This window comes from Aquila chrysaetos, chromosome 21 (assembly GCF_900496995.4).
Source record: "Aquila chrysaetos chrysaetos chromosome 21, bAquChr1.4, whole genome shotgun sequence".
NCBI classification, from domain to species: Eukaryota; Metazoa; Chordata; class Aves; order Accipitriformes; family Accipitridae; genus Aquila; species Aquila chrysaetos.
The window spans coordinates 19,833,969-19,861,744 of NC_044024.1; the positions used below are offsets into that span (position 1 = coordinate 19,833,969).

At 47.1% G+C, this 27,776-nt stretch overlaps 1 protein-coding gene across 1 annotated transcript in view; it reads right to left on the reverse strand.

Annotated features, from left to right (window-relative positions):
• Positions 1-24: 24 nt before the first annotated feature.
• The window catches only part of PSMD10 (proteasome 26S subunit, non-ATPase 10), a 61,468-nt gene continuing 33,716 nt past the window's right edge, over positions 25-27,776 (reverse strand). Inside the window, exon 5 of the mRNA XM_029996553.2 lies at positions 25-206. Coding sequence (XP_029852413.1) covers positions 197-206 — 10 coding nt within the window. The 3' untranslated portion in view covers positions 25-196. The remainder of the gene's footprint in view (positions 207-27,776) is intronic.

Sequence of the window (27,776 nt, forward strand, 5' to 3'; positions counted from 1 at the left end):
ATGCTCCTTTGCTTTTCTTCAGGCACAGTCGCAGCGATTTGGAAGCCAACGTCAATCAAACAGGCAAGCACGGGAAGGAGCGAGCTTGCCGCCCGCCTTAGCTGCCTCAACAGGCACGAAAGCTCCTCTCACCAACGGCAACCCCAGCACCTCTGGCATGCGCTTTCTTCAACCGGGAAGTCTGCCTCCGTGGAGTTCAAGCATCCCTGCAAAGAAATAACACTGAGATGCCTTTTATGATAAGCACGACATATGGTAACCGAATGTGTACATTGGGGGTTTTTATTTGTTCTTCAGCACAAGTTCCAAAACAAGCTGCCCTACTTTCCTCCCCGTCCTACAGCTCCCCACGCGGTATTATCCTAACCAAGACAATATTTTATTTTAGCCGCTTTCCTACTAACAGGTAAACAGTTGACTCAGCACGCTACAAGCAAAATATGCATGTAAATTACCAAACGCTTGCTTGCTTTTTACCACCATTCTTCTTTTCCTCACTTCTTTCTGCCGTAAATGAGACTGAGGATAAGCAGCCAACCTTTGTAAAGCAATTGGAAAATGATAGAACAGCAACCTGTAAGCGTTATTGCTGCATGTTATGCTTTAAAATACCAGAGGCTGCTCATTTTCTAATGTGCACGCACTTTACTTTATGCTGCACTGGTATTTGCTATTCAAACAGTACGGGTGCAGATCACTTAGTGCTTCAACAGAAGTCGAAAACGGCCAGAGGCTGCAGGGCGTGGAGGAAGAGTAAATCATGTGTTGCTTTGCTACTTTATTCCTCTTCCTCTGTCCTGACCAACTTGAGGGCAATAAGGCACACCTCCCAGGGAGCAGAAGTTCTGCTTGGGTCCATGCAGGCAGTTTCTAGCTCACCAGATGGGATTTTTCCACTGCTTCTAAGCCCGTCAGGTGACTGTGGGTTTCATCATACTTGGCTTTTTCTCCCAATGTCACAGCCTTGGGAGTCAGGTCATTAAAAATGAATAAATCCCCGCTTTCATGGCAAACAGGATGGCAACCACCACCCTCCCGGGCCACCTATTTCAGAGCTTAGCTAACTGGCAAGCAACCTCTTCCTGTTGCCTACCCTAGATCTCCCTGATAGACGTCAGCCCGTCCTATCCACCGTGGGGATGCTCCCTTTGCAGCCATCCTCACAGGGTTTTACACTTCAGCCTCCACGTTAACCAACCCCAGCTCCTTCAGGTTCCTCAGAGCTGGCTGGGGTCTTCCATCGTTTTTGTCACTCTTCTTTGGGCTGTCTCCACGTGGTGTACCTCTTCCTTCAACTGGCATACCCAAAGTCAAGCACAAGTATCTCAGGTGAACTTTGCTTATTTGACATCATTTACATTATTTTATGGATGATACATTCCCAAATGTTTGCCTTTTTCATAATGGTGTAACAACATGTTAGAAGAAAGAATAGGCATCTGACCTTAATGCTCACAAAGAAATACCACAGAATACCACATAAAAAGGCTCACAAAAGGAATGGCCATTGACATAAAAACTCTGTAATTATTTGAAAATAATTTTTGGAGGGAAGGAAACAACCTTTCGTGTTTCTTTGAGGCAAGTATGGCTGTGCTTGTCACACTACAATTACAGCCTTTATCATCTGAGAAACTACCGATATGACTCTAAATAGTTAAACCAGAAAGAGTAATAAAAAGCCCTGATGAATCTCTACTGTTTAAACCTACATTTCATCCAGCTTCCCACGGCACTTCCACGCTTGGTTCCAACCATCTACTCTCTCTGGCTCTCAGGCATAATCCTACTTCTATAAAGACATTTACAGAAATTTCTGGGACAGATTTTATTTTTAAAAAAGTATCTAGGGACACAGTTTTCACAGTATTTGCTTCTCTAGAACTTTTATTTATTTTTAACAAACCCATGACGTGTGGGCTGAAAGTACTTCAGAAAACATTTTCAGCAAAGACTCATATTTATTCATCAGTATGGTAGTCAATTAGAATAAAGGCTACTTCTTTGCCAATAGCCTTTTTTTTTCCCCGAGAATGTTCTACCTTACTGCAATAGTTACATTAGAAGGAAAAGGTTAACAGCAACCAAACAGCCAACACCTTCTTTTGTTTTAAATAGTCACAAATCAAACCACTTAATGCACTCGCTGTGGGAAAGTGAGGTGATCCAGAAGACCGCTCCACCTGGAGGTTTTGCTGGCAGTCTCAGGAGCTGCAAAGCTGTCGACCCAGGCCTGCAGGAGTAAACAGGGCTGGGAAAAGATCTCCATATGTGCCACAGCCCCAGGGCTGCCCTGCTGCCACTTGAGCTTTTGCAGCCTCTGATGGGTGCTCGGTGCTGCCGTGTCTTGGATGCTGCAGAGGTTTGAAATAGGAGAACCCCACCACGAACCACTCAGGTACACAGCGATGAGGGAGAGCGTGTTATTTTGTTTACTTGGGTCTGCAAGCGCAATAGATTAAGGATAAAAATCAACTGACATGTACAGTATGTTATCAGGCAGGTATACTGCACCATCATCATACACAACCATCGCCCGCTCCTCCAGATTGCTTAATCCTAGAGCTCACGCTTACACTCCTTAAGCAGCACCACACAGCTTTGATTTGCTTTGGTAGATTGCACATAATCCTCTCCCCTCTCAAAGCCTTGTTAATAAACAGTTTGGAGACCACAGGGATGATGCACTACAAACACCTAAATCAACAGATCCGTAAGAAAGCCAGGACCCCGTGGGTCTCGCACAGACGGGGCCGCTTTCTGTGTGTTGTGCCCAGCCCTCGCCTCGCCACCTCTGCAAACAGCAGGGAAGAGAAACACAAAAGCCTTGCGGATTTGTAGGGCAACGATGGGAGTCATCGGGCAGCGCTGGGGCAGATTTTACCCTAGACTGGGAGCTCTTAAGTGCAAGCACCTTTATTAGCGCGCTGATGTAAATTGGTTTTGGACAAACTGTGACAAGCAAAAAGAAAGTTGCACTCTTCTTCCCTCCTGCTGATGGGAGACCCCTTCTAGGTCAGGATTGTGCCCTGGCAACAGGAGCAAAACAGAGGGTCATGAAAGAGCGAATTGTTTGTGTCCGGATTAGCAGCATCTGCTTAAAGACTGATGCGGCACACCGTGCAGAGCAAACTCAGGCTGCCCTCCGGCACTGCACCACCACGATGCCCCAGTGCAGGGGGAGCAGCCCTGCTGGGACCTGCCACTTGTCACGACAAAGCGGATGGGCAAAATGGACTATCATGGCTACAGGAAAGACCATAAATCTGAGCAGAGGAGCACACTGGATGTCCAAAGGACTTTCTTCCCTCTAACTGCTTTTCTGGGGAAGAGAATATCACAAAGAGATGGACTCGCACGCCCGGCCGTGTTGACAAATGCTGGGTGTGGGGTGGGGGGGGTGTGGAGACAAGCAGAAGCATGACCTACCATATCGCATAACTGGCTGCATCTCTTACTGTGATAGCTTTTGATTTCTTGTGGCCGCCTCCCCAAGAAGCAGCGAATGCTCCAGTCACCGGAGAAGATCTGTGATGGTATGTTACGCAGCCGTGCAGCTTGTCAAACCCAGAGCCCAAGCACAGGCGGAGAAGTGAGGCCTGTTCCGTTAAAACACCATATTGGGATGGGCGCATCTTATCTCCCAGGAGATTTTCAGTGTCCAGTTTAAAAATCCAGAAAAGGCCATACATGGCTAGACTGACAGTCCCTGTAACACACTAGTTTATCTTCAACAAGTGCTAACAGCATACGGCTAGAGAAGGTACAGCGAGCCATCCTGCACTCCAGCTTCCTGCAAGGTACAGGGCAGGGACTCCCCGAAACAGGAGCAATGTCTCTGCATTTCACAGATTTTTCTAATGACTTTCTGAACTCACATTAATTTTAAGCATTTGCAGTATCCTCAAAGCCCCACAGTCCCACAGCCTCACTACGCTTTAAATGCAAAAGTATCTGCCCTTGTTTTGGTTTGACCCACCGCTTGCTTCATTTGATATCCCCAAGCATTTTATGAGAAAACCCAGTAAGGATTACTCTGCATTCACCTACTCCACATTGCTCATTTTACAGACCTGTGTCACAGCCACAGTTTTTCTTCCAGAGGAAGGACATTTGTTGTTTGCTGATTCCAGGTGTTACTCAGGGAGCTTTGGTCATTCCTCACACCCCTCTCTGCCCCCCACCTAGCTTACTACAGAACTGCTCAGCAGTGTTTAGGTACAAAAAGGCTTTTCCCAACACCTGTAACCCCTGGTATCTTCACCTGCGAGACTGGTTTTGCAGTGCCAGGAGAGGTGGTGTAAGCCGTGCCCAGCTGCAGCTCTGCAGCCAGGTGGGAGACAGGCAATGCCAGCCTTCACACGGGGCACAGCTAACGGCTCTGCCAACCCCTGGGAGAGAGGCGAGCTCTGATCACCTGCAGAAAAGCTAAGAAGGATACTAATAAAATGAATAAACCTTCCCTTTGTCAGCTGCTTGGACTGTGCACCAGCAAAGAGCAGTGCCGCTCAGGGAGAACAGCAGTCCCGCGTGTTTCGGAGCTGACAGCCAGGGAAAGGCCAGGTGCTGAGCGTGAATCCGGGGAGACTCCCGTTTACACCAGCTGAGACACGGAAATTTGTGATCTGTCCAAAAGTGCCCCCTTCAGCAAAGCATCAAGTGGCGGAATGACATGCATTCCCCTAGCATCAACCCAATATCCAACCCCTAAAAGCGAATGGGCAAACAAACACCAGCCTTTCTCCAGCAGAGCGCAACATCCTCTCGCAGGGAGCACACCTGCATCGGGGCACACCGAGTGAAAGCGCGTTCGGACAGCCTGCAGCCTGGACAATGCTCATTTCCTTGTCCCTCGGTGCTCGGTGGGCAGCGTGTCCCCACACGAGTGATCAAAACCAACTGAATTACCTGTGCCAGAGGTCCTGGCTCCTCTCACTCGGAGCCTGCTGGCCACGCAGGTCATGGGCATGCAGCTGCGCCCTCAAGGAAAAGCTCAAAAAGGTGTAGTTCAGGAGCGCTTTCCAAAATAAATAGTTTGACTAATCCCATGTAGGGTTTCTGCAGCAGTAAGAGCTATTTATGAAAGAGAGTATGTTACAGACCTCTCGCCTGAATTAATATATTCTCTTTCTTCAACTTTCTTCTTTTTATTACAGTGGAGGAGGATGTTGTTGGGGATTTGTTTGGGTTTTTTAAGTAACTCTCTTTCGAATAGTTTTATCAGGTGAAAACTAAATGCTTTCTTAGCCTAGCAGGCGTGAAACATAGCCCCTTTTGGAAAGGCAGGTGCTGAAGGGGCTGCCGCCTTCTTTGTGCTGTATTTTCATTTTATTTCTGGGAGGTTTAACTCAGCTCCAGCTCAAAACAGAGCTATGTTAATGCTCTTCATAACTAACCCTAGCACAAACTGCTCAGCTGCACAGTACCAGCTCAGTGCTCTTGCTGTCATCTGCCTACAGACACAAATTATCTATAGACCATCTGCAGGGCACTCCAGTCTCAGTTCTGATTTCTCAGCATGCACTTTTCCCTCCCAATGCTGCACGTCTTCCTCAGCGCTGGGAAGTGCACAGATCAATAATATACACCATGGGCCAAGCACATTTCATTGACTAGAGGCTGCATTGCATGCAAAGAAGAGGATGAATTTAGGAACTTTAACCTGCCAATTTGGTAGTCAGGACCCACAAATGATGACTGTATTTAACAGCCCAATTTCATCACCTAGGTCAGCATAGGACCATCCAGACCCACCTCACCCGTTGAGACCTGGAGCTGCACATAGGACCATGTAATAAAGATATGAAAACATCCCTACCCAAAACATAACAAAACCCGGAACAGATAATACTGATCTCACAAGGCTATTCATAGCCAGATGAAAATAGCAGCAAGCTGGAAAGGCTGCTTGCCTCTGTCCATACCTCTTTATCACATATCCTGTCACAACGTAAGGAAATAACCTCCTTTTGCTTTACAATGTGTGGACACTTCCCAATACCCTTATTAGTCAAGACAGCTCTTGTAGGGCAGGTCAAAACCAAGAGTAGCATTGTATTAAGAATGATGGATGTGGTCCTGGCACCCACAGTCATACTGCAGTTCCCAACATATGCTGTAGTTACCAGTACCAGAAAGACCTAGGGCCAAAACTGCCATACCTGTACAGAGTCCGTGATCAGCCTGTGCCTCTCCCTGCCTCATGCTGGAGGATCCAGCCCCGCTCTTACTCCCACCTGATTTCTTCTGCTGTCAGTACCATGAAATATGCAGAGATATTGCCATCACTATTATACAGGCAAGACACTGACAACCATTATAATGCTCATAGGCATAATACTATGACATTTGACTGATGTCCTTCACCAGTGGAGAACAAATAAAAAGCAAACTATAGGATGGTCCTTCTTTTTGGGAGGGATGGGCTGAAAACCAGCACACAACCTCCTGTCCTGGGGCTGGACCGTGTCTCCCTGCCCCGAGTCTGCTGCTGCGGCTGCAGCCAGAAAGGGAGCGGTGCAATGCCAGTTTCTACCCAGTGCAGGAGCTCGCCGTTGGTTGCAGCCTGCGCCAGCCACAGTCACCAAGAGGAATGGCAGTCCTGGGCTGGGAAGCCACGAGCCGACAGGGCTGCCGTGGCAGAAGGGAGCCAGACGTGCGAGTCTCACTTAGACCTGCGGCAGCTCGACTGATGTCAGTGCTCCCTTTTACACGCGGACAAGCCCTCAAGGTGCAACAATACAGACAGGAACAGTATTGCACAAGCGTACAAACATAGCTCTTAAAGTATCAAATTGCCAGATAACATCGAAAGCAAGTCAGCATGTAACCTTCACGCTGAAATTCGGGTGCTCCTAAGGCAGCCGAGGGTTGTCCCGCTGAAAGGGCACATGGCTGAACAGCAGACACCCCTGCCCAGGTACGTTTTGCCTGTGGCCGCAATCACACCACCAACCCTCTTTCTCCCTCTCTGTGCTCACATCTCACCTCTCACTGTCATGAAATAAATATATAAAATACCTGCCTTTTGGTTAGCCATTGTGAAGTGAAGCTCCGCAGCATCACGAGAGCTCCTCCAAGGTGCATCGTTTTCTCATAATTTGCAATATGCCACTTGTAGCTACGAACTGCCTAGTCCTTTGCAGACCAACAGCAGCTGTGAGCTATGAGAACAGAGAATATATTTAATATAATTGTTTTCTGAAAAGCCATTCCAGTAAAAATGCTGTGGCTGCACTGTCTGCAACAATATTTTGTCAGACTTGCCCCAGTGAAAGGAGAGAAAAGAATCTACTGTTCTAACCCAAAAAACTCCTAAGCAGCTAAGTCATATAGAAATGGCCTTCAGATGAGAGACAGCTGATAAGATAAAGAATAACTTCAAACAAAGCAGGCAATTGTAGTCTCCCAGAGCAGTCCACATATGAACGCATCTGTTGCCATCACACAGGGAATGTCAAGGCCAAATTCTGGCAATACCAGGCTGGTTTGGTCCCACTCATCTCCAAATGCCAAAATTACTCAAGCGTAACTAGCCACAGACTTTACACAGATTTTTCTCTGTTCAGCGAGGGCTGTACATGACACAATGAGCCGTTCCCACCTCAGACACAACGCTGAGCAGCTGGTGCCCACCGATAACCACCACCGAGGGCAGCTTTGGCAGGTCCCGAGGGGCAGGCTGGAAGACAGGAGCTCTGACCCTAGCGATGGCTCTTCACTCCAATGTACATCCCAGAACAAAAAACACTGCTCAGTTCATTGTGAGCACAGCCTTGGATGGTTTCTCTCAGTTTCAGTCATTGCCTCACATCACACTTTCCAATAATGTCCAGCACAATGGAGACTCTCAGCTGTTTTATTAAAATCTTTTTCCTCCTCCTCCCCCGGGCAGCTTTAGCAAAGGACGTCCATTGATCAAGAATGGCCCTGAGATGCTCTTAGGCACATAGGAATTGCAGGAATTTATCAGAGCAAGAAGGTCTCTAGCCCAGCCCCTTGAGAGCAGCCAGTAGAAGATATTTTAGAACAATACAATGCTAAGCCAAAAAAACAAGTAAAGTCCCCTATTCAGTGCATGTGGGGAATGCATAATTGAGGAAATGCTCCACTGACCACATTAAAGGAGGGTGAACTCTGCTTATTTGCACTCAGCCTCAGAAATACCACTGCTTCCGAAGAAGGTATGAGACCCGTAATATTACGTGAGGTTTTGTTAAGGCTTCAGTTTCCTTTTGTAAAAAATGATGCGTAAGGATTTTTCTCTCTCTCATGCATTTCTACTCAATGTAACGTAACTGTCACTTGAGTAATTATCTACGCTGAACTCTACCCATCTCCTTCTAGCAGGGAACTGCATGGGTGGAATTTGCATTACATACAATTTACTTCCTTTTATCCATCTTTAATTAAGTAAACCATCCTACGGTTACCACCTAGCGTAAATAAAAGACTGAGCTTCTCAGTCCTAACCATTATCTCCTAGAGCCAGCATCGCTGAAAAAAAACCCATCAGAGAAGTGTGACTCAGACTCCTTAAGGTCGATAAGGCCTTTTACTGGTAATAAACTCATAATCCAACACTTTAGTTTAAATACTTGAGACTTCTGTTTACTTCATAGGTGGGGACTATTTGCAGATCTTGGAGGATGTACTTCATTGTAAATCTGCAGATTGCCAGAACACAAATAAACAAGCACAGCCACCTGGGACACCAAGAAATCCTCTAATATCCCATTGAACAAGGATGGACGTGTCCTAGCTGCAAGAGAGGATGCCAGTATTTCAGTAACCTTGCTACGTCTGTCACCCAGCGAGACCCGCTCTGCCTCGGTCCAGCCCCAGCCAGGCAGGGAGTTTGGGCGGAGGTGAGAAGCAAGCGCTCCCACAGCACCACTAAATGCACTTGGCTTTGGGGTGGGGGGCAGAGGCTTGCACTAAGGTTTGCGCTAAATCTGCACTTACATCCTCAAGAAAACGGAGTTTTAAAAGAATTTGCAATTCCCTGTTTATTAGTTTGTAACAAACCTTCATCCCCCCGGCTTAGCTGGGAGCCAGTTTAGAGCTCCTCATGCAAGTCGTGCTGCGTTTCTGCTGCGCTGACATTTCCATCAGAAAAATATCCTGGTCTCCAGGCTTCCCTCTCAGCCAAGGGAGAAAAGTCATGTTATGTCAGCTTTAAAGAAGCCAGCTCTCCTGCTAGCAGTGGTTTTAGATGCCAGGTGGTATGAAGGTTACTCCTAAAAGCACCTTCTCAGCTGTTACACTTGAAAAGGCAACAACAAATAAATACATGGTAGCTAAAAGTGAGAAATTAGCAGCTTAAAGCAAGATCACTGCAGGTGAAGGTTATGTATTTAGACTAATCATCTCCCTGTCCCCATTCGTCACTCACTCATCCTCAGAACCTGGATATTTTCAATATGAAAAGGGAGATGGAAGATAAGTTTTCACTGAGTTCAAACAAAGAAACTGCAGGACTGGATGAAGAAAAAAGCAACCACCCATGAGAACTTCTGGCTTTTCTTTTTGGCCCTGAAAAATATTTGCTGACCTCAACTCTGCTTCCTTCCAAACATAATTTCTCCACATTTGCCTGCAGTGGTGACATGTCATAAATTGCTTTCCTGACCCTGCTTGTTATGCCCCAGTAATACTGAGCTTGCAGCACCTGCCCAGCTGCCTGGAGCAGCTTAGGAGCCCTCAGAATCAGAAGCCATTTTGTCAAAAAAAAAAAACCCAAAAAACCAAAACCAAAAAAAACACCCTTGGTTTTGGAACATGGTGGGAGCTCAGAAGTCAAAAATACGTGGGCCCCAGTTCCTTTGTACTCCTCTGCCTGCTGAGCTCGATGGCATGAGGCAGAGCACGGTGTTAAAAGCCACGGGAAACCAGTGCTGTTTGTTTAGGAAACTTTGCATACTGAGGGATCCTTCCCTTTGGTCAACGATCATTTTTAAGCCTCAGCCACGCCTGGATGACTCTGAGACAACTCAAAAATGGAATGAAGGTAACTGCAAAACAGCAGGGTGCATCTCATCATTGCTTACAATGAGCTATATTTGGCAGGTGCAATTCCCTCCAGTGTCTGGGAAAAGAAAAGTTTTGGAAACAACCTTCTGAGAAATAATCTCCTGACCTGCAATTTCTAGTTTGTGATGCCAAAACACAGAGGGGCTAGATCCAGAGTCTGGGGTCAGCCTCCACATTATGAAAGGGGAGAAAAATGAAGCTCAAGTCCATGCCTGATTTGGGATCCCCACCTTCTTCTCTTCTAAGTTCCAAGCTCGTGCCAAGGCCTGGATTGGTCTGTGTTGCGCCTAGTTCAAGTACAGAAATGCACTATGCCACAATTTTAAATGAAGCTCTTTTACTTTGTCACCCTGACATACAGTGAAAGGAAGCTCTAGGGAGAGTAATCCCATTACTGAAGCTGTGACTTCACCTTCTGTCACAGATCTTGTTCCATGAGAAAAAATTCATACATGGGAATATTTTTTAATAAACTGGCCACTTTTCTTCCAGAAATAATGCAACTTTCCAGTGCAAACACAGACATAGTCACAAATTCACTTACTGGAGCCATGCATGTGCTCTAGCAGCTAGATGACTTGAGTGGGATAGGAGGTCTCTCTGGCAGCACTTATCTACAATAAGAAAAAAAAGCACCTGCTTCCACTCTATACACCCTGCAGTGCTCAGAATAAAGTGAAAGATCTTGTATTTAATTATTCCTAGTGAAGGGTGATGTAAAACACCCACAGATGTGAGGAGGCTAATACTACCAGAGACAGGCAGTCTGAATTCACAAGGAAATTAATTACGCCACACTAATTTCATCACAAAGGCACAGTTCTCTTATCAGGTTATCTCTACAGGAGAAAGTTTCAGTAGGTTAATTAACTACAGGCATGACTATAAACAGATGTGCTTAAACTAGCACAAATCTGCATGTGGACATGGACTGTCATTCCGTTTACCTCAAGATAAAGTTTGCCTAAACTCAAGTGAGAAATCCAAACACGGGTTGCACCAATTCAATTAAATCACTAAAAATAAAATCAGTTTCAGATGATCATCTGGTACCATTTTCTTGCGCAGACAAGGTCCTCCTTCCATCTGTGCAGCTCCATGAATACTTAGCAAATCTTGCAGGGAGGCGGAGAAGACAGACTTTTTGGATAAGAGTAACAAGATCACCTGTACTGTTAAACAACACAGTTTTATTTCTAACTGCTCAAGCTGAATAAGATTTGGAGCTTTTACACAAGCAGTGAAAACTATAATTCTGCCCAGACGTAACTGTATGATGATACAGTTGTGCAAAGCGCACATATACCCTGCAGAGGGTAAGACATCTGCCCAGTGACACTCAACGCTATTGACTGCTCTGCTTTGCAGTGCTACACTCAGCCCGGCGAGCCGCACGTCTGCGAGAAGGCAACAGCTTGGGCTGAACTTGAAGCGAGGCAAGCCTATTCAAGCAGACACCCAGAGCAGCTGCTGGCAGCATACAACATCCTCCTTGAGTAAGCTTCGCTGAACTGCTGCCCCGATCCCGCCTGTTTTCTCCCCTCCAAGATGAGCTGTACCATTAGGCTTAACTTGCAAAAAGGTAACTTGATTTTGATTCAAGAGTCACTAACAGGAACTTATTTCTGAATGCAGCTTTGCTGCCTGTTGACTCCTCCAGGGCAGCTACATACTCCTTTCAACTTTGTTGCAAACATTTATTATTGTTCTTTCTCTCCCCCTACATCTCTGAAGCGTAGATAACAATATTGATTTAAATGCAATCAAAGCGAGCCTGCCGTACAATGAACACTTTGTCCACGTTGGTCATACTGTGGCAAGGGCTGCCTCTTTCCCAGTGATGGAGGCCCATTAAACGGACGTGATTTATGAGTTCAGGAGAAAAAAAGAAGTTTGCTCTTCAATTACAGAATTGTGTAGGAGAGCAGAAACTTGGGTCCCCACGTGGAGCTTCTCAGATATGCTGCCAAAGGTGGAACAGGGACGGAGAGGAGGGGAGGGTAAAGGAGATGGGTTCAGCCCTCATAACCAACTGATCCTTGCCTGCTGACACCCTCACAGAAGTTTCACAGTGGTAGGCCAGTAGATCTCCACCATCCTGACCATACCCTGTGGTCTGCCCTTGGGGCAGAGATGCAGGGGGCACAGAATGGTCTATAACTTTGCTGGGGAGGATAAGCTCCACGGCAAACCACTTTTTAAATAAAGTGTTCACTGCCAAAGAAATCCAAGAAAGACATAATAAACCAAATAGCGGTGGCCACAGGTTACCATAGCTTACACAACAGCATCAATTGCACCAGAGAGCAGGCTGCAAAGGGAGCAGAAATTAATAAATGTTGTTGTCATGCCAACTATTTACAACGACGCATGAATAAGGAAGTAAATAAAAGGAGGATGGAGGGGAGACTACGGAAATACAGACAAAACAGCAGGAGAAGTTACAGGGAAGTCACACCTCACGTTCCAGGTTTTCACAAGTAACTTACAACACAAAGTGGGGAAACAATAACAAGAAGTATGCTATAAAGCATCAGAAGTACCCCTTATTTTGTAGGATTTTCCTCTTTTTCCAAAAGTTTTTCATGTCAGATTTTCTCTCCAACACAGCCGCATCTTCGGTCTGACACATCTCTGAAAACCAGCAGCTGCCTCACAAACTTATTTGCAATAGAGGCCACAAACCCACTCTACGACTAATTACAAAAGCCCTTGACAACACAATTCACCAAAGCGAGACAAAAATACGCTTTTATTTAGGTAACGTCCCCAGGCTGAAGAGCGTGGTGCCGCAAAAGCCCAGGCAGGGCACCGCCGGCCCCGAGCCTTAACCCGAGGGGCAGCGGAACGCACGGACGCCACGGAAGAGCTACTCCTACAGCACGCTCGCGCCCGCAGCCACGTTCCCTACCGGCACGTCCATTCCCCGCGACGAGCGTCGAGGCGTCGAGGCCTGCCCCGCGCGCCGGGCCCGGCGGCTGCAGGCGGCTCCCGTGCCGGCTGTTAAACCCAACGCTCCCACCCGTTTCGGCGGTGCCCCGCGGGTGCCCGGCACGAGGGTCGCGCGGGTCCCGCCGACGGCAGGTCCCGGACCAGAACCGTGGGCACCCGGGGCACGGCGGGCTCCGGCGGCTCCCCGCGGCGGGGGGGAGCGAGGGGAGCGGTGCCTCGAGCCGCGATCTAATCGCCGGCCGCCGCGGACGCTGTTCCCCGGGCCGGCCGCGGGAGCGGTTTGACCGGCGCTGCCGGCAGGCAGCGGTACCCGGGGCGCCCCGTCCCGCGGCCGAGCCCGGGACACGCACGGCCCCGGGACGCTCTCGCACCCGCCGCCTCTGAGCGGGTCCGGCCCGGGGGCTGCGCTCCCGACCCCACGGACCGCGGGACCGGCGCCGGGAGATCCCCCGGCGGCCCTTACCTGCCCTCGGCGGCGTGGGGCGGCCGGGAGGGGCGGGGCTATGCCCTGGAGGCGGGGCTATCCCCTCGGGGGCGGGGCCGCGCCTGTCCCGGGCGGCAGCACCGCGGAAAACCCGGCCCGGAGTTCGGAGCGGTGAGAGCAAGGAACCGGGGCGGGATGGGGGTCAGGCAGGTTAGCGGGGGGCTGGGGAGGCAGGCTGGGGTTGGGGATCCTTTCAATTTTGCTTATTTTATATTTTGGGCTTGTAAAGACGAGGTAACTAGTCCCACCCTTGGCACAGCCAGGACCCGCCTCAGAAAGGCAAGGCATTAAGAGAGGTGTAAGGCATTAAGAGAGGTGTAAGGCGTTAAGAGAGGTGTAAGGCGTTAGGAGCGGTGTAAGGCGTTAGGAGAGCAGGTGTAGGCAGCAACGCTGCCCGCCTTAGCCCGAGCTCTCTGCGTGAGGCAGCCCTATGGCACGGAGCAGCCCCGCAGCCGCACCACGCGGAGCAGCGACGCGGGAGCCGCCGGCCTGCTCACGGCTCCCACACGTCTCCTCTCGGGATGGCAGTCGCCTGCTTCTGAAACAAAACCCGTCCCTCTCCCCTCGGTCCGAGCCCGAGGGGTAATGGAGAGGGACGCTGGGGGCCGAGGGGTATTCCAGTCTTCGACTCGGGCAGATAACGAAGAGCAAACCCACCCCCCAAGGCCCTGTTCAAACCCAACCCGGAAAAAATTAAGCTCCGAGTTAGGATTTGAAGGTACATTCCCAGCAATTCCAGTTTATTGGGATTCCTACATCCCCACTGTTCACCTCTTCAACCTAATGTAGACCCGTGACGCTGCCCTCCATCCCCCTCAGTGCCCCCCGGTCTCCGTCCCCTCACATCAAGGCACAGCCACCAAGAAGAGAGACACAAGGTACAGCAACAGATCTTAGGCAGGGAGGAGAAATCAAAAGCTCCAGGAGACCTGGGGAATGCACCTACCTTGCCGATTTGGGCCATGGTAGTCTACAATGTGCCGGTGCTACGTTAGGAAAAAAAACAGTGCAGCCCTCAAAGGATTTAGCACCCAGGCGCGAAAAGGGCATTGAGAGCAACGCGCAGCTATTTGCAGTACATGCTGTCCTCACCAGTTGCAGATATGCCAGCTCCCGCAGTCTTCACCTTCTACAACAGATAAGGCTGAAGCAAGACTAGTCACACTTTCACACGGGCACTCAGTTTCTGATAAGTGTTTGCCTGCTACACACAAACTCTTTTACATGACCGTCCCTATTTAAAAAATGGGGAGACGAAGGACACAAAGAGAAGCACCTTGCCCCAAAGTCCAATTTGTCCCCAGCAGCACCACTGACCCGTTCACAAGTTCCAGCCTGAGACAAAACCCTTTGATCTGCCCAACGATGTGCTGCTCCTGGGCAATCTTCAAGTGCCTCTGCAAGCCTGAGCCTCTATACAACGGGATTGAAGTATTCTTTTGAAAAGAGGGACATTAAGAGTTCAGGACATGGCAATATTTGGATTGGAGTATTTGCTTTCCCACTGTAAATGCTGATTTCCAGCTGCAGTAAACGAGAATCACTCTAATGATCTCTATTAGCTGAGATAAGTTTAGTGGCAGCTGTGCATTTCCAGCTCAGGTAAACTGAGAAGTGAGGAAAAAGACAGCTCTGCTGATGGCCTTCAGCTCCTTACTCTTTCCAGTGGTGCCTTTAGGCTATAAAATGGAGCGCTGGCTTTGAAGGCAAATAGCCAGTCTTACTCCTGACCCTACCATTAACTTCATATAGTGCCATAGAAATCACTTAACTTTTCTGTATCTCAGCTCCAGTCAATAGCAATAAGACTAAAGCCTGTTGAGATCAGTAAAAGCACTGTGTTATTACTGTAGCTTGGCTTGGATGCTCAGAATCCATTTTGGGGTTTCAGCATCAAATTAATCAGTGCAAACTGGATTCTGCAACTGTGGGAAGAATTTTGATATGAGGATTCAATAGAGTACAATATTGCTTGGATTTACAGCCTGTGCTTTCACATTTTTATCCAGGTACCTCAAAGCCAGGCCATTATAGCCTATGCCTACTAACAGGTGTAAAATAACAACCCTACAGCATGCAGTAAACTTCAGAAGTGATAGACATACAAAGTGTCCAAACACCACTATGAGTTTGAATTTCTGGGTCCTGGAGAGTCAATGCTTCTGCATCACATGGAGGAATAACAACAGCTTAGTAAAGGTTTTATTTCTGGCCAGTCCTGTTCAGTGATAGAGAAAAACATGACTTGGAAGTGAGTAAATACAGTCACATGGGGACAAACATACAACAGCCCATAAAATCAGTGAAGAAATGCATTTTGTTACTGCACCCAGCTACTCATATACTTTTCTCAACTTTCAGTCTTTCAATGTCTTCATGAGAACAACTGGCAGAAGTCACGTAAAACACTAGAATAGTAGGCAGAGGTGGGAAAAAAATTGGGATTTACTTGCTGATCTCTATTTAAGCTTTATGGTCTGTGTCCTAAAATGAACTACTGATTCAAGTCTAAGGTTTGGGATATTAAGCTTAAAATACTGGGAGGTGTTCTGAGTCTGGGAGATGCTGATTGCTGCCTGCCCGTACAAGTCACTGAGCATCTCTTGTGACCAGCTGGCACTTTGCTTATGGCCCATGTGCAGCCCTGATGATTTGTATTAAGGATAATATTGGCCAAGTGCCTAAACATCCGTGCTTGAGAAAGGAGACCAGACATCCTTGAGCTGGACAAGTGTCTCTCGCTCTGTGGGTCTGGTCAAGGATTCCCCACTGCCCTGGACCACCCAGCCCAGATGGGAAAGCGGGGAGAAGAGGGGTCTTGGGGCTGTTTAGCCCTCAATAGGTTTTAAAACAGCCTTGGATTTGCCCCAAGACACCAGTGCTTCTGCAATAACCCTTGGGCGTTACTGCTCTGCCAGGGATCTGTCTCTGGGGGCACTTCCTCCCCTTGTGCCCGTGATTGAAGTAGCAAAATGTATTGGGTCTGGCCGGGATGGAATTAATTTTCCCCATAGCAGCCCTCCTAGCGCTGTGCTGTGTACTGGCAGCTGGAAAGGTGTTGATAACCCAGCAGTGTTGTGGCTGCTGCTGAGCAGTGCTCCACAGCATCAAGGCTGTCTCTCCAACAGTCCCCCCTCACCAGCAGGCTGGGGGTGGGCAAGGTCTTGGGAGGGGACACAGCCAGGACAGCTGACCCAAACTGACCAAAGGGGTGTTCCAGACCATAGGACATCTGCTCGGCAATAAAAGCTCCGAGAAAGCAGGAGGAAGGCGGGGGGGCATTCGTTATTATGGCATTTGTCTTCCAGAGGAACCGCTACGCGTACTGAAGCCCTGCTTCCCGGGAAGTGGCTGGACATCGCCTGCTGATGGGAAGTAAAGAATAAAATCTTTTGTTTTCTTTTGCTTCCGCACACGGCCTTTGCTTTTGCTTTATTAAACTGCCTTTCTCTTGACCCACGAGTTCTCTTCCATCTTATTTTCTCCCTCCCGTCCAGCTGAGGAGAGGAGTGACAGAGCAGCTTGGTGGGCACCTGGTGTCCAGGCAAGGTCAACCCACTACACAAAGGTTTGTTCATTAGTATTACGGTAAGGGAGAAAAGTCCCTCAAAACCCACACAACTTTTCAGACTACAGCGGATAACTCCTCTTTAGATCAGGTGCACCTTTAATTCAGATGAACAGTCCTTTTGTTATCTCGCCTACGCTGGGACCTCAGTAAGTACACCCATAACACAACGCCATAACACAACTCATTGTTCTCAGTCTTTTTCTTTCTATGTTATCTTTTTTCTTAACTCAAATCCCATTAAGCCTAGAGTCTTTTCAGTATTTTTAGCTGTGACTTTCAAAAGGCTGCCAAAAGATAGCTGAAAAGTATATAGCAGTATGATTAATGCTCTTGGCATTTCTTCATGATTCGGCCCAGTGTTAGAGGAACCTAAAAGTGGAAGCATGACAAAATCATGAGCAACTCTTTCATTGGGGGTTTTCATTCAATTTTTTGCTACCCCAGTAGGTCTCTGTAACTTTCCTCCTCAGCTACATAACTGCAGTCCTAAAATTACTAGGAGCACCAAGAGAAGAACATGGTGCTTGTAGATGCCATTTACAAGCACCTTCTCACTGTCTTGTCACAAAAATATTATACTGAGAACAAACTGCCTCTCAGTTTTGTTTAGTGGTGTTAAAATTTTAGTCTACAGCATGCCAGAATAAAGAAACAGATAAAAATCCCGTCCGTTAGTGCAAATGCTCCAGCAGCAAGCTATAAACATAAATGCAGACTCCAAAGGAGAAAAAAACCTTGGTAAATCTGTGTATGAGCAGGACCCTACTCGCATCTGCAGGAACTGCGAATCTAGGACTGAATAGGTGCAGAATAGCAATGTGTCTTTTCAGATGCATCCCTTGCAAGGCTGCTATATGTCTTACTTGGTTACAGTAGGAAAGTCATGTAACAGCCAAAATCCAGCAAGTAAAATTCAGTGCAGGTCGACTGAAGCTACATGGAGCTCATCCAGTTTAAACCAGCTAAGAACCTGGCCTTATTTTATTTGGCACTGTGGACCTCAATTTTTACTGATGAAAAGCTGAGCTGTTTTAATCAAAAACTGAGGCTCTATGTCCTTTCCACTGTAAGGTATAAATCTGTATTGGTTGGCAGTGAGAACTACAAAAGATTTTTGATACTATCTTGCTCAGCACTGCTAGCATTGTAAGATTATTTTTTTTAATAACAGTTTTAAAAGAGAAATTGGCTCATGTTTCAGAGAGCTTTCTGAGAGGCTTACAAATCATGTGGTCCAAGTCATGGGAAAGATGTTACTAATTGCTTACAGCAAAGCCAACAATTTTCATAGGGCCACATTCATTCTGGCTACCAGTGACAGAGCGGGATGGCAAAGTGCACGCAGCCACCCATGGCTCGAGCAACAGGAGGGGCTTGAGTCTGCACCCAGTTACTGGGGCAAGGTCCAGACTCACTCCTGTAGTGAGAAGAGCTGGTTACTAGAGGTGAGGTTTCCCTGTAGAAATGGAGGAACACAGGCACCTTGTAGAGATGAATCACCCCATCCTACAATAGGTGAGGAAGACCGTGGACGTCCTTCCTGAGGTGCCTCATCTTCTTTCACCCACTATGTAAGGAACTGAAACAATATGGCCAGGGAGTCCCAATTCTCAATGAGGTAAGCGGAATCTGATCCCAAACCAGACTCCTTTGAGACCACCGGTGGGTTTTAAGGCTTATTTCATTCCAGCAGCCAGAAAGCCAAGTCACCACGCAAAACCTGGCGGGCACAAGGAAAATCCTTTTGGAAAACAGACCTACAAGCCTGAGACCTCCGACCATACATACGGCACAACTGGTATGGATCAGTGTTAGTAGAGGAAACAGGTGAGAGTTTACACATGCATGAGAGAAAACAGCACTGATTGTATACTGATACATACTGCTCTGGTTGCAATACATATATTTGTGGCTTTATGTGTTTAGGTTGAGGGCAGTGCTACAACAGAGTGAAACCATCATAGAAAAGGAAACCCTATGCAGCTGCTCTTACCACTACTGTTGCTCCAGGTTTGCTGTGCTGAACTGAGGGTTTAGGCTAGACATATGGTGCCTATGGCAAAAAACACCCTGAGAAATCTGTTGTCTGGCTTCCAAGACATGCAGTAACCCAGCTTACAGCAGAAGACAACATGGAGCAGAAGGTAACTTCACAAAGAGAGGCAATTAGCAAAGGTTTACCATTTTCAGGCATTTCAGAAATGTGCTGTTGATGGTTAAGTGATGCTCCCTGACATCCCTTCCACACACTGTCCCATCCCTGCCCTCTGGATGCTCTGCATGCTCCCTTCACATCAGCAGGAAGCCATCAGAAATACGTTTGCTGCTACCTGGCTTTAAAAATGCACTGTGTTGTAAGAGGAAATAATACAGTCTCTCCTGTTGGGAACACATCCTGGCACGCCTTTAAAAACAAGCAAACAATAAATCTTCCATACAGAGGTTTCTTTGAAATATTAGTGAGTTTGCTGCCCTCTTGCAGTCCAAATTGCATTTTAAAACTGGATTTCTCTTTGGGTCTGACAGGGTGTCCTAGGTAAAGGCTACACTGCAGCATGGTACCACACAAGGAAAGATAAGACAGAGGCGAAGCCGTTTGCAAGATACAAAAAAAGGAGTAGATATTTCTCAGCTTAATGAGAATATCTGCAGTTACATTAGCCTGCAAGAGAACAAACTCCACTGAATAAAAGTGAAGGACAGAATTACCTACAGTGGCACAACCTTCCCCACAGATGCTGTTTTACCACCAGCGCTTCACAGCCCGTTGCATTTCTCTGCGGGAAAGCTCGGCCAGGGCAGGGTACCAGCATCCCAGAGAGCCAGGCCTTTCCAACCCACCCTCCTACCTGTGAGATAAGCAGAGGCTGGGTTTGTTCATGGATCTGTCATGTAAAATAGGAAAACTAAGCAGAAGTGCCGCTTAGCAATATGAAACCGCGTTCTGGTCCAGCACAAGGCTCAGCACACAAACATTTCAGGTCCACAAAACTCCTTGTCACAATTAGCACTGCACATGGTCAGCTCCGTAATTTCTTTTTTTTCCCCCTATAACATGCATATGTGACAACCTATTTCAGAATAAATATACTGCAGGCAAAATTCAAAATTTCAGCTATGTCTGTGCATCATCCCCAGTTTGAACTCACACAACATCCTAAGGACTAACTTCCCCAGAAATGGGCACAGACTTTGTATGTTGTGAAAGCTGATACTTTCAGGATGGGTTCTTTACCAATATACATGCTTCTATCTAGTCTCTCACTTAGGCCATTTTAATGGATTGTACTGGGCTTTGCATCAGACCCTTAATGATATACTCAGTTTGAACTAAAAGTCCGCATTTTTCCAGTAGATTTTAAGTACTATAAGTAGACGTCTGTCTTGAGGGAAGTCCCACTGAACTGCCAGACATCAGTGCAAGAACTCCTACTCAAAGCAAATGCATTTCAAAACTGCTTATAACCAGAATTTTAAAGGACAAAATGCACTTGCTATTTAGTGCCTTGATAAGCAGTCAGAGCAGAAAAAAGAATTCTTAAAAATAATTCTTTAGAAAAGAAAAAGGAATATGAGTTTGAAGATGATTTCTCATTACAAAAAATGAGGAGAACTTTTTTTCCTGTCCCCTTACAACAGAACAGGCATCCCTTCTGTTCTTCCCTTGCTCCCTCCACCAAACCAAGTGAGGCTGAAATGCTCACCTGCATGTATTTCTGTCTCAAAAGGGTGCAATGAGGTTTTAAGCCACTAATGTACACAAAGCTTTTGTATTGGAAAAAAAGGTATCTAAATAGGCTGTTTACTTAACATGCATGGAATATAACAGGACTCTGCCAGAACTTTGTATTATTAAAATATAAAAAAATGCCTAAATGCATTATGCTGATACTTGCTTAGAGGAAGTATTGCTTTTGCTGTATTTGTCTTGAGGGACTACTGCACAAAATGAGTTTGTCTACAGGAATGAGATCACAAAACCAGCATTTTCTAAGGAAACAGGAAAGATTTGCTGCATGTTCTTTGGAAGTGCAAATTAAGCTGCTACAATGAGGGATAACACATTTAAGGCATACAAAAAATGTAATGTGAATTTGCCCTCAATCACAAGTAAACAAGTCCTCTTTAATTGTCAAGAGCCAGCCCTTGTGATGAACTCCCACACCATTTATGTTTATCCCTTTGTTCAGTTCGTGTTCTAAAAAAGGAAGCATTTGCAAAAATGCAAGTAGCCTATGAATGACATTTGAACTGCAAGAGAGATTATATTGCTCAAATAAATTTATTTCTAGAAATTATCAACTAATTTTCAACTATATCACTATTATTATTATTGTTCATACAATGTTGAAGGAGAAAAATCAGGAAGAGGCATTGTCCTGGTTGGCTTTAAAGTCCAAACTGCAAGAAGCTGCTGATAGTTTTTAATCCTTTCTAAAGCCATATAATGATATACTCATGGTAGCTGTGTGCTTCAGTAGGGCCACACTTTTTAAAAAATAAAAATTATGTACATAATTGGTTTGCTTTCTGCGTTTTGCTCTTTTAAGGTATATTTGGAACTTTTTTAAGATGTTTCCATGCAACCAAAAGGATAGAAACAGCCTTTCCTTAAAGAAAGAGCAAATATAAACTGACCTTTCATGTCATTGTTCACCACCATCACACCCAGAGGTAGGGATTTAGGGGAAACCATTAATTATTACACGGTTCATGATAAATTTGACAATCCTGGTGCACCTTCAGTCAATGTCTCCCCTATGCAACGTATTATCAAGATGAACCACAGAGGCTAAACAGCAGCTTTCTACAGCCCGTGTGCTCGGTGGTGTCCTCCTCTCCCCCCGACCTCAGCCCCGCTTCCACAGCCGCACGCACATGGCTGACTTCAACGCCGCAGCAGTCTCACTGACGCCGTGGGACTAAAATCAAGGCTGCAAATGATCATTTGCAAGGTCAGGTCTTGCTGTCCCAGGAAGGCACTTTAATTACATGCAATTACTGTTAGCCATGTACAACCACTCTAATACATCTGCTACAGGTCAGTTGTCAACTGGGGTGTGACCTGACTCCCAAAATCACAGTGAACTGAAAACAGCTTTTTCTAGAGATGCAAAGACAGTGACTGTGACAGATGCCAAATGGAACAGTCCCGGCTGGATACATGACATTAACCCGCAGAATGAAAAGCTAACACTAATTCAATACCAGTCACATCAGTGGTGCCGAGAGATAAGTCCCTGAACCGGGTTTTAAGCCATTATGTCTTCCCAGGGACTATCTGCTTATAGAATTGGAAGCTTTTCAGCATTTCATACAGGCTCCAAGAACGTGTCACTTTACTTATTGAACATTATAGAAAAGGCCACCCAGTAGGAGTTTTACACCATCTCTGGCACAGAAGCAGTACTCAGCGTCTGGGGAGAAAAAGAGCAAAAAGAGCCCCACTGCACTTCTGATAAGTTTACAAAGCAATTTGATTCTTTGGGGACACCCATACAAGCCTGCGGCGTTTTGCTTTTTCCTTGTGAGAGCCTGGGAATTACAGGGTAGTTTATAAATCAAGGTTGCTGCAGCAAGTTGAGTGCTCTGACGTTGCACAGGCGAGGAGGAGCCCAGCCGGGCGAGCGGAGGCGCCTGCCGAACGGGGGCTGGTGTGCAGCACCCCGGGGTGCCCGGGGCTCTGCGGCACCCACCAGCCTGGCGCGGGGGAAGCCAAGCCAGCCGCGACGTGGGAGCGAGGACGTGGCCACGTGCAGCAAATGTGCAGGACGCAGACTGGCTGTAGGCAGCACGAACCAAGCACGTTCCTCGTCCGAGGGAGCTGGACTGCAGGGCAAGGGCTGGCGTGCAGCGTGCTGCAGGTACCGGTCCCGTATCAGTGGGTTCTCCATCAACGGGACACGTTTGCACAGCTGCAAAACACTGCTGCCATGAGTGAAGGCGTGACAGGGATGTAACTGTGCCAGGCCAGGCTGCCCCACTGCTTTTATCAGCTCATTTGAATCAAATTGCTGCGTACAACTGGATTAGACAGTTGTTCTTCAAAGGTTACACCCTACACACTATTAAGATTCATGTGCTCTTCAGATGAAGTCATCTGAGTGCTTTCCCAGCTGCACCCGTGATGTACCGGCTGCTGACAGTTTCATTTTCCGTTACTTCCCTCCTGTTTCCAAACTCACTGTTTACTTGATCACTGAAGGATAACAAGTGCTTCCAAAGAATTTGAACTGCTAATACATGGTGTGTAACAAAGCTGCTGGGCTACAGGATCTGAGTCCCGATCAGTTGATGAATAACTTTGGTTGCCTGCCACAAGCAAATCAAAGGCATGACAAAAAAAGTGCTTAGGTTTATCTCGGATGGTCTTCCGCACTGTTTTTTAATCAGGATAGCTGATCTTCTGCTCAACAACTTCATCACATCACACCATTGCACTGTCATACTCAGTGTAATTAAAAAAATTAAGACAACTCTAATGAGATAATTAACAAAGCAGGACAGGAAGCATCGTATTATTCTTCCTGAGAATTAAAGCCAACTAAACAAGTAACCTTCTCCCAGTACAAAGCTCCTGGGAATCAAAAGGAAAAGTCTCATTAAAACCAGGCACTAAGCAAGCAGTCGCTCTTAGTTAACTTCGCGTTAGCTTGCTCACCTTAACGTACCACACCATTTCCAAGGCACTGCCCAGCTTCGGGGAATCCGCAGTCTCCCAAGGAAAACACCCCGTCACATCCCACCTCGAGGCGCCGGTGCCAGAGCAGCGGTGGGAAGCCGGCTGCCGGCAGGCAGAGCCGGGCTCCAGCCACCGCCGGGGACCCCACGGCATGCACACCTGGAGAAGGTCAGCCGAGGGAAAACGAGCTATACAACCATTAGTTAATAATTAATGGCATATATAATTATTATTCCGCCTCCCCAAGAAATGGCCATGTAGTCTCACTGAATTTAGGCTCCTTCAGAGGGCAGCCAAGTTGCAGAGCCTGGACGTGGGAACAGCTTCTCCCAGAGACTTCAGTTCCCTCTGGGGACCAGTTATGTGAAGTAAAATGAAAGGGATTAGCACCCAGGTAAACTCGAGCAGGCAAAGCAATGCTCAGACACCAGAGGCTACTTTAGTCTCTTTCCTAAACTGGAGCACGCCAAAAGCGAAGAGATTTTAGCACTTCCTCCCTACTTGGAGTAGGGAGCAGCTGAGGTCAGCGCTGAGGTCTCTATGTCCAAGCATTTCCTTGAAACAACGAGAATTAAAAACTAGCTGTTTTTTAAAGTAAAGAATGAGATTGCCTTGTATTCATTTGACAGTATGAATTGGTGTGTTTGAAAAGCACCAAACACTAACATCATTTTAACATCTATCCACCTAAACCCTCCATTTCAGAGACAGCAGAAGCAGGTGGAAAGCACAGAGTTCAGCACAATTACATGAATTTTATGCCAGGTTTTAATTTGGCATAGTAATTCTAAAATTACATTATCATACCTGTTAAGGCAAGCAGGCATCATATAAATGATAGAGTTATATGCACTCTTAAGCTGAAAGCATTTTTCATTTTAGACAAGTACAACAAATGCTGCCAAACTCAAGGAACAATATCACTTAACAGTTTCAGAAATTGTTAACCTATTGTCGTGGTTCAACCCCAGCCAGCAACCCAGTCCCATGCAGCCGCTCGCTCCCTCCCTCACAGTGGGATGGGGGAGAGAATCGGAAGAGTAAAAGTGAGAAAACCCATGGGCTGAGATAAAGACAGTTTAACAGGTAAAGCAAAAGCAGCACATGCAAGCAAAGCAAACCAAGGAATTCATTCCCCACTTCCCATGGGCAGGCAGGTGTTCAGCCATCTCCAGGAAAGCTGGGCTCCATCACGTGTTAACAGTTACTTGGGAAGACAAACGCCATCACTCCGAACGTCCCCCCCTTTCCTTCTTCTCCCCCAGCTTTATATGCTGAGCATGACGTCCTATGGTCTGGAATATCCCTTTGGTCAGTCGGGGTCAGCTGTCCCAGCTGTGTCCCCCCCCCCAACCTCTTGTGCCCCCCCAGCCTCCTCGCTGGTGGGGTGGGGTGAGGAGCAGAAAAGGCCTTGGCTCTGGGTAAGCACTGCTCAGCAATAACTACAACATCACTGTGTTATCAACCAGCACTGTTTCCAGCACAAATCCAAACCGTAGCCCCATCCCAGCTACTGTGAAGAAAATTAACTTTATCCCAGCCAAAACCAGCACACCTATGAAAATGCAAATGATGATTAGAAAAAAGACCTTTGCCTCCGATAAGGTTGATAGACAGTTTAATCCCCAGATCCCCACTGTGAATTTTTTATATTTTTTTTTCTTTATTAGCTTCAATTCTGAAACTACATGAAAAAGAACAAGGAGAAAAAAAAGACATAACAACGAGAGTTAATCATATGCAGTGAAAAGGTTATGCAGCCAATGCAAATTCAAGGGAATAGCTATTGTACAAAGACAGAACCATTTTATTGTGATTTATCATGCAGCGGAGAGCTTGCTTTGATTTTGACACCTGATCCGCAGCGCATAAATGTATTCTTTGATGGTGGCACTTTTTGTTAGAAAGTCATTCTTTAGCCTGCATCAGCCAGGGCACTCATGGTGCACAGCTCACCCGCCAAACGAGGGGATAAAACTTACCATTTATACTAACATCACAACTGCTGCAAAACCATCACTCTGCTTCTGCAACAAAACTCTCTCTAGCACTCCCATCACCCTAGTCCAGCACAATCCAAGGCAGCCCAGTCCCGGGATAAGTGGATGCTACACCGGCATCCCCAGGAGGTCTGGGGCAGCATCACAAGCAGCTGCTTCTCTGCTTTTTTATGCTTTTCTCAGGACAGAAGGCAGGGAAGACAGGAAGAGTGTTACCATCAACCCAAAAGGCCTGAGCCAGATCCACAAATTTATCCAGGTGCTTACATTCGCACCGATTTCACATGGGACTTGGATGACCAAATAAACGCTGCTGTGGGTGCAGGTGTTACAGTTCTATTGCAATGTGTTGCACACAAACAAATCCCTTCAACAGCAGCAGGCATCAGCTTTCTACAGCCGATACAGGCTAAGAAAACTTCCTACATCTTGTGTGTCTGTCAAACAGGCCAGATCAGATGGCAGAGGTCTAGCATCTTGTACGCTCTTAATAAAATCCCACTGAATTAACTGCCTGCCGCATTTTTGAGCAATCTAAAACGTCCAAGCTACCCCAACTGCAATAGTCCAGAAATGCGGAAAATGTTAGAATAACAGCCCAGGCCATTGCCAGCCCCAGAGGGGGTATATTTAAAATGTGCATTGACAGCTGGCCCAAAGCCACCCTCTGCATCAGGTTTGCCATCCTTCTTCTGTGATCAGCATCCCTGGCACGGCCAGGATGTTCCCTGCAGAGCCCTGGACAGGTTGGGTGCACGAGTGCCACAGCCGGTGTGCAGGCAGGCGGGAGGCAGCGGTGCCATGCCCACAGCACCCCGGGAGCGTCCTCCACGGCAGGACAGGAGCACCAGGCGGGCGCAAAAGTTCTTTGCTCTCCTACCTCCTGCTTCTGTCCGGTGTGACTTTCCTCGCAGCAGCGAGGGCAGGCTGGCACGGTGAGTCACCCACTTGGGACAATGTTTGGGGGATAAAGATCATTTTAGGTGCCTACTAGGGTGTGTGGCCGGGGACTGCACTTTTGTGGCTGGGTAATATTTCTCCTCTGCAGCTTTTACAGGGAGACACAATTCTCTTGGCTTTCACAGTTATCACCTAGGATGGGGACATTTTCTTAGCTTTCGTCAGGCAACCTTTCTCTCTGCATCATTAAGCCCCCAGCCTACTGGAAGCCTGTTTGTTTATTTCCATTTCCAAGCTTTTCTTATGATTGTTTTTCAGTTACAGCTCCACGCTTGTTTCCTTTTCTTTTGTTCCTTTTTGAAGAGGAACAGTTGTCTGCACAGGGAAAGTTCTGTGTTTGCCAATGCTGCTATTTTCCTTTGATGAAAAGACAGGTTTGATTTGGGATTGCGTCTGGCTTGGCTATCTGCTTGTTCACAGCGGATTCAAAAACATGCTGAAAGTTTGCAGCCTGCTGCCTTTCCTTGGCTGGGAAGAGGAGAAAGATGGAAGGGTACGTTGCATCTGATTTTTCCTGAAAACTTTCAGACTCTATCTCCACAAAGGTCTCTTTACACGTGTTCCTCCACAGACAGCTGAGGCCAGCAAGTGATGGTGTGATGGTGGCTTTCTCTGGAGAGTTGTGTGTAATTTTACGGTATCCCCTGCCATAAGCAAAATGAGCCATCGTGTGCAGCATCAGCAAAGCAATTACCGTGATGAAGGCAGCCTTGGTGTTGGGGGGGTGAGTTACATGACTGGGATGGGTCCACGGGACGTTGTGTTGGGGAAGGACTTCAGTCCCCTTCCTCTCCCATGAAGTCCTGCCTCCAGCTGTCTTGCACAGCCCATAGCTTCTCTGAGGAGCAGGACAGAAATCATGGGGTTGTGCTGGAAATGCCAGTGGGGGTAGTACCGAAACAGGGAAACGGGAAGCACAAGGTTGTGGTGGGAAGGATGCACCAGGTCACAGCCAGCGACTGGGAGAGCAGCACTGATAAACCTGGGCTTACTAGTGCTCATTTACAAAATAAAAATTCATACATAGCCAAAGTGCTCCCCAGGTGTTCCTCCTTAGCATGCTGGTGAGGAGGCAGAGCGCAGCCAGCTTTGGGG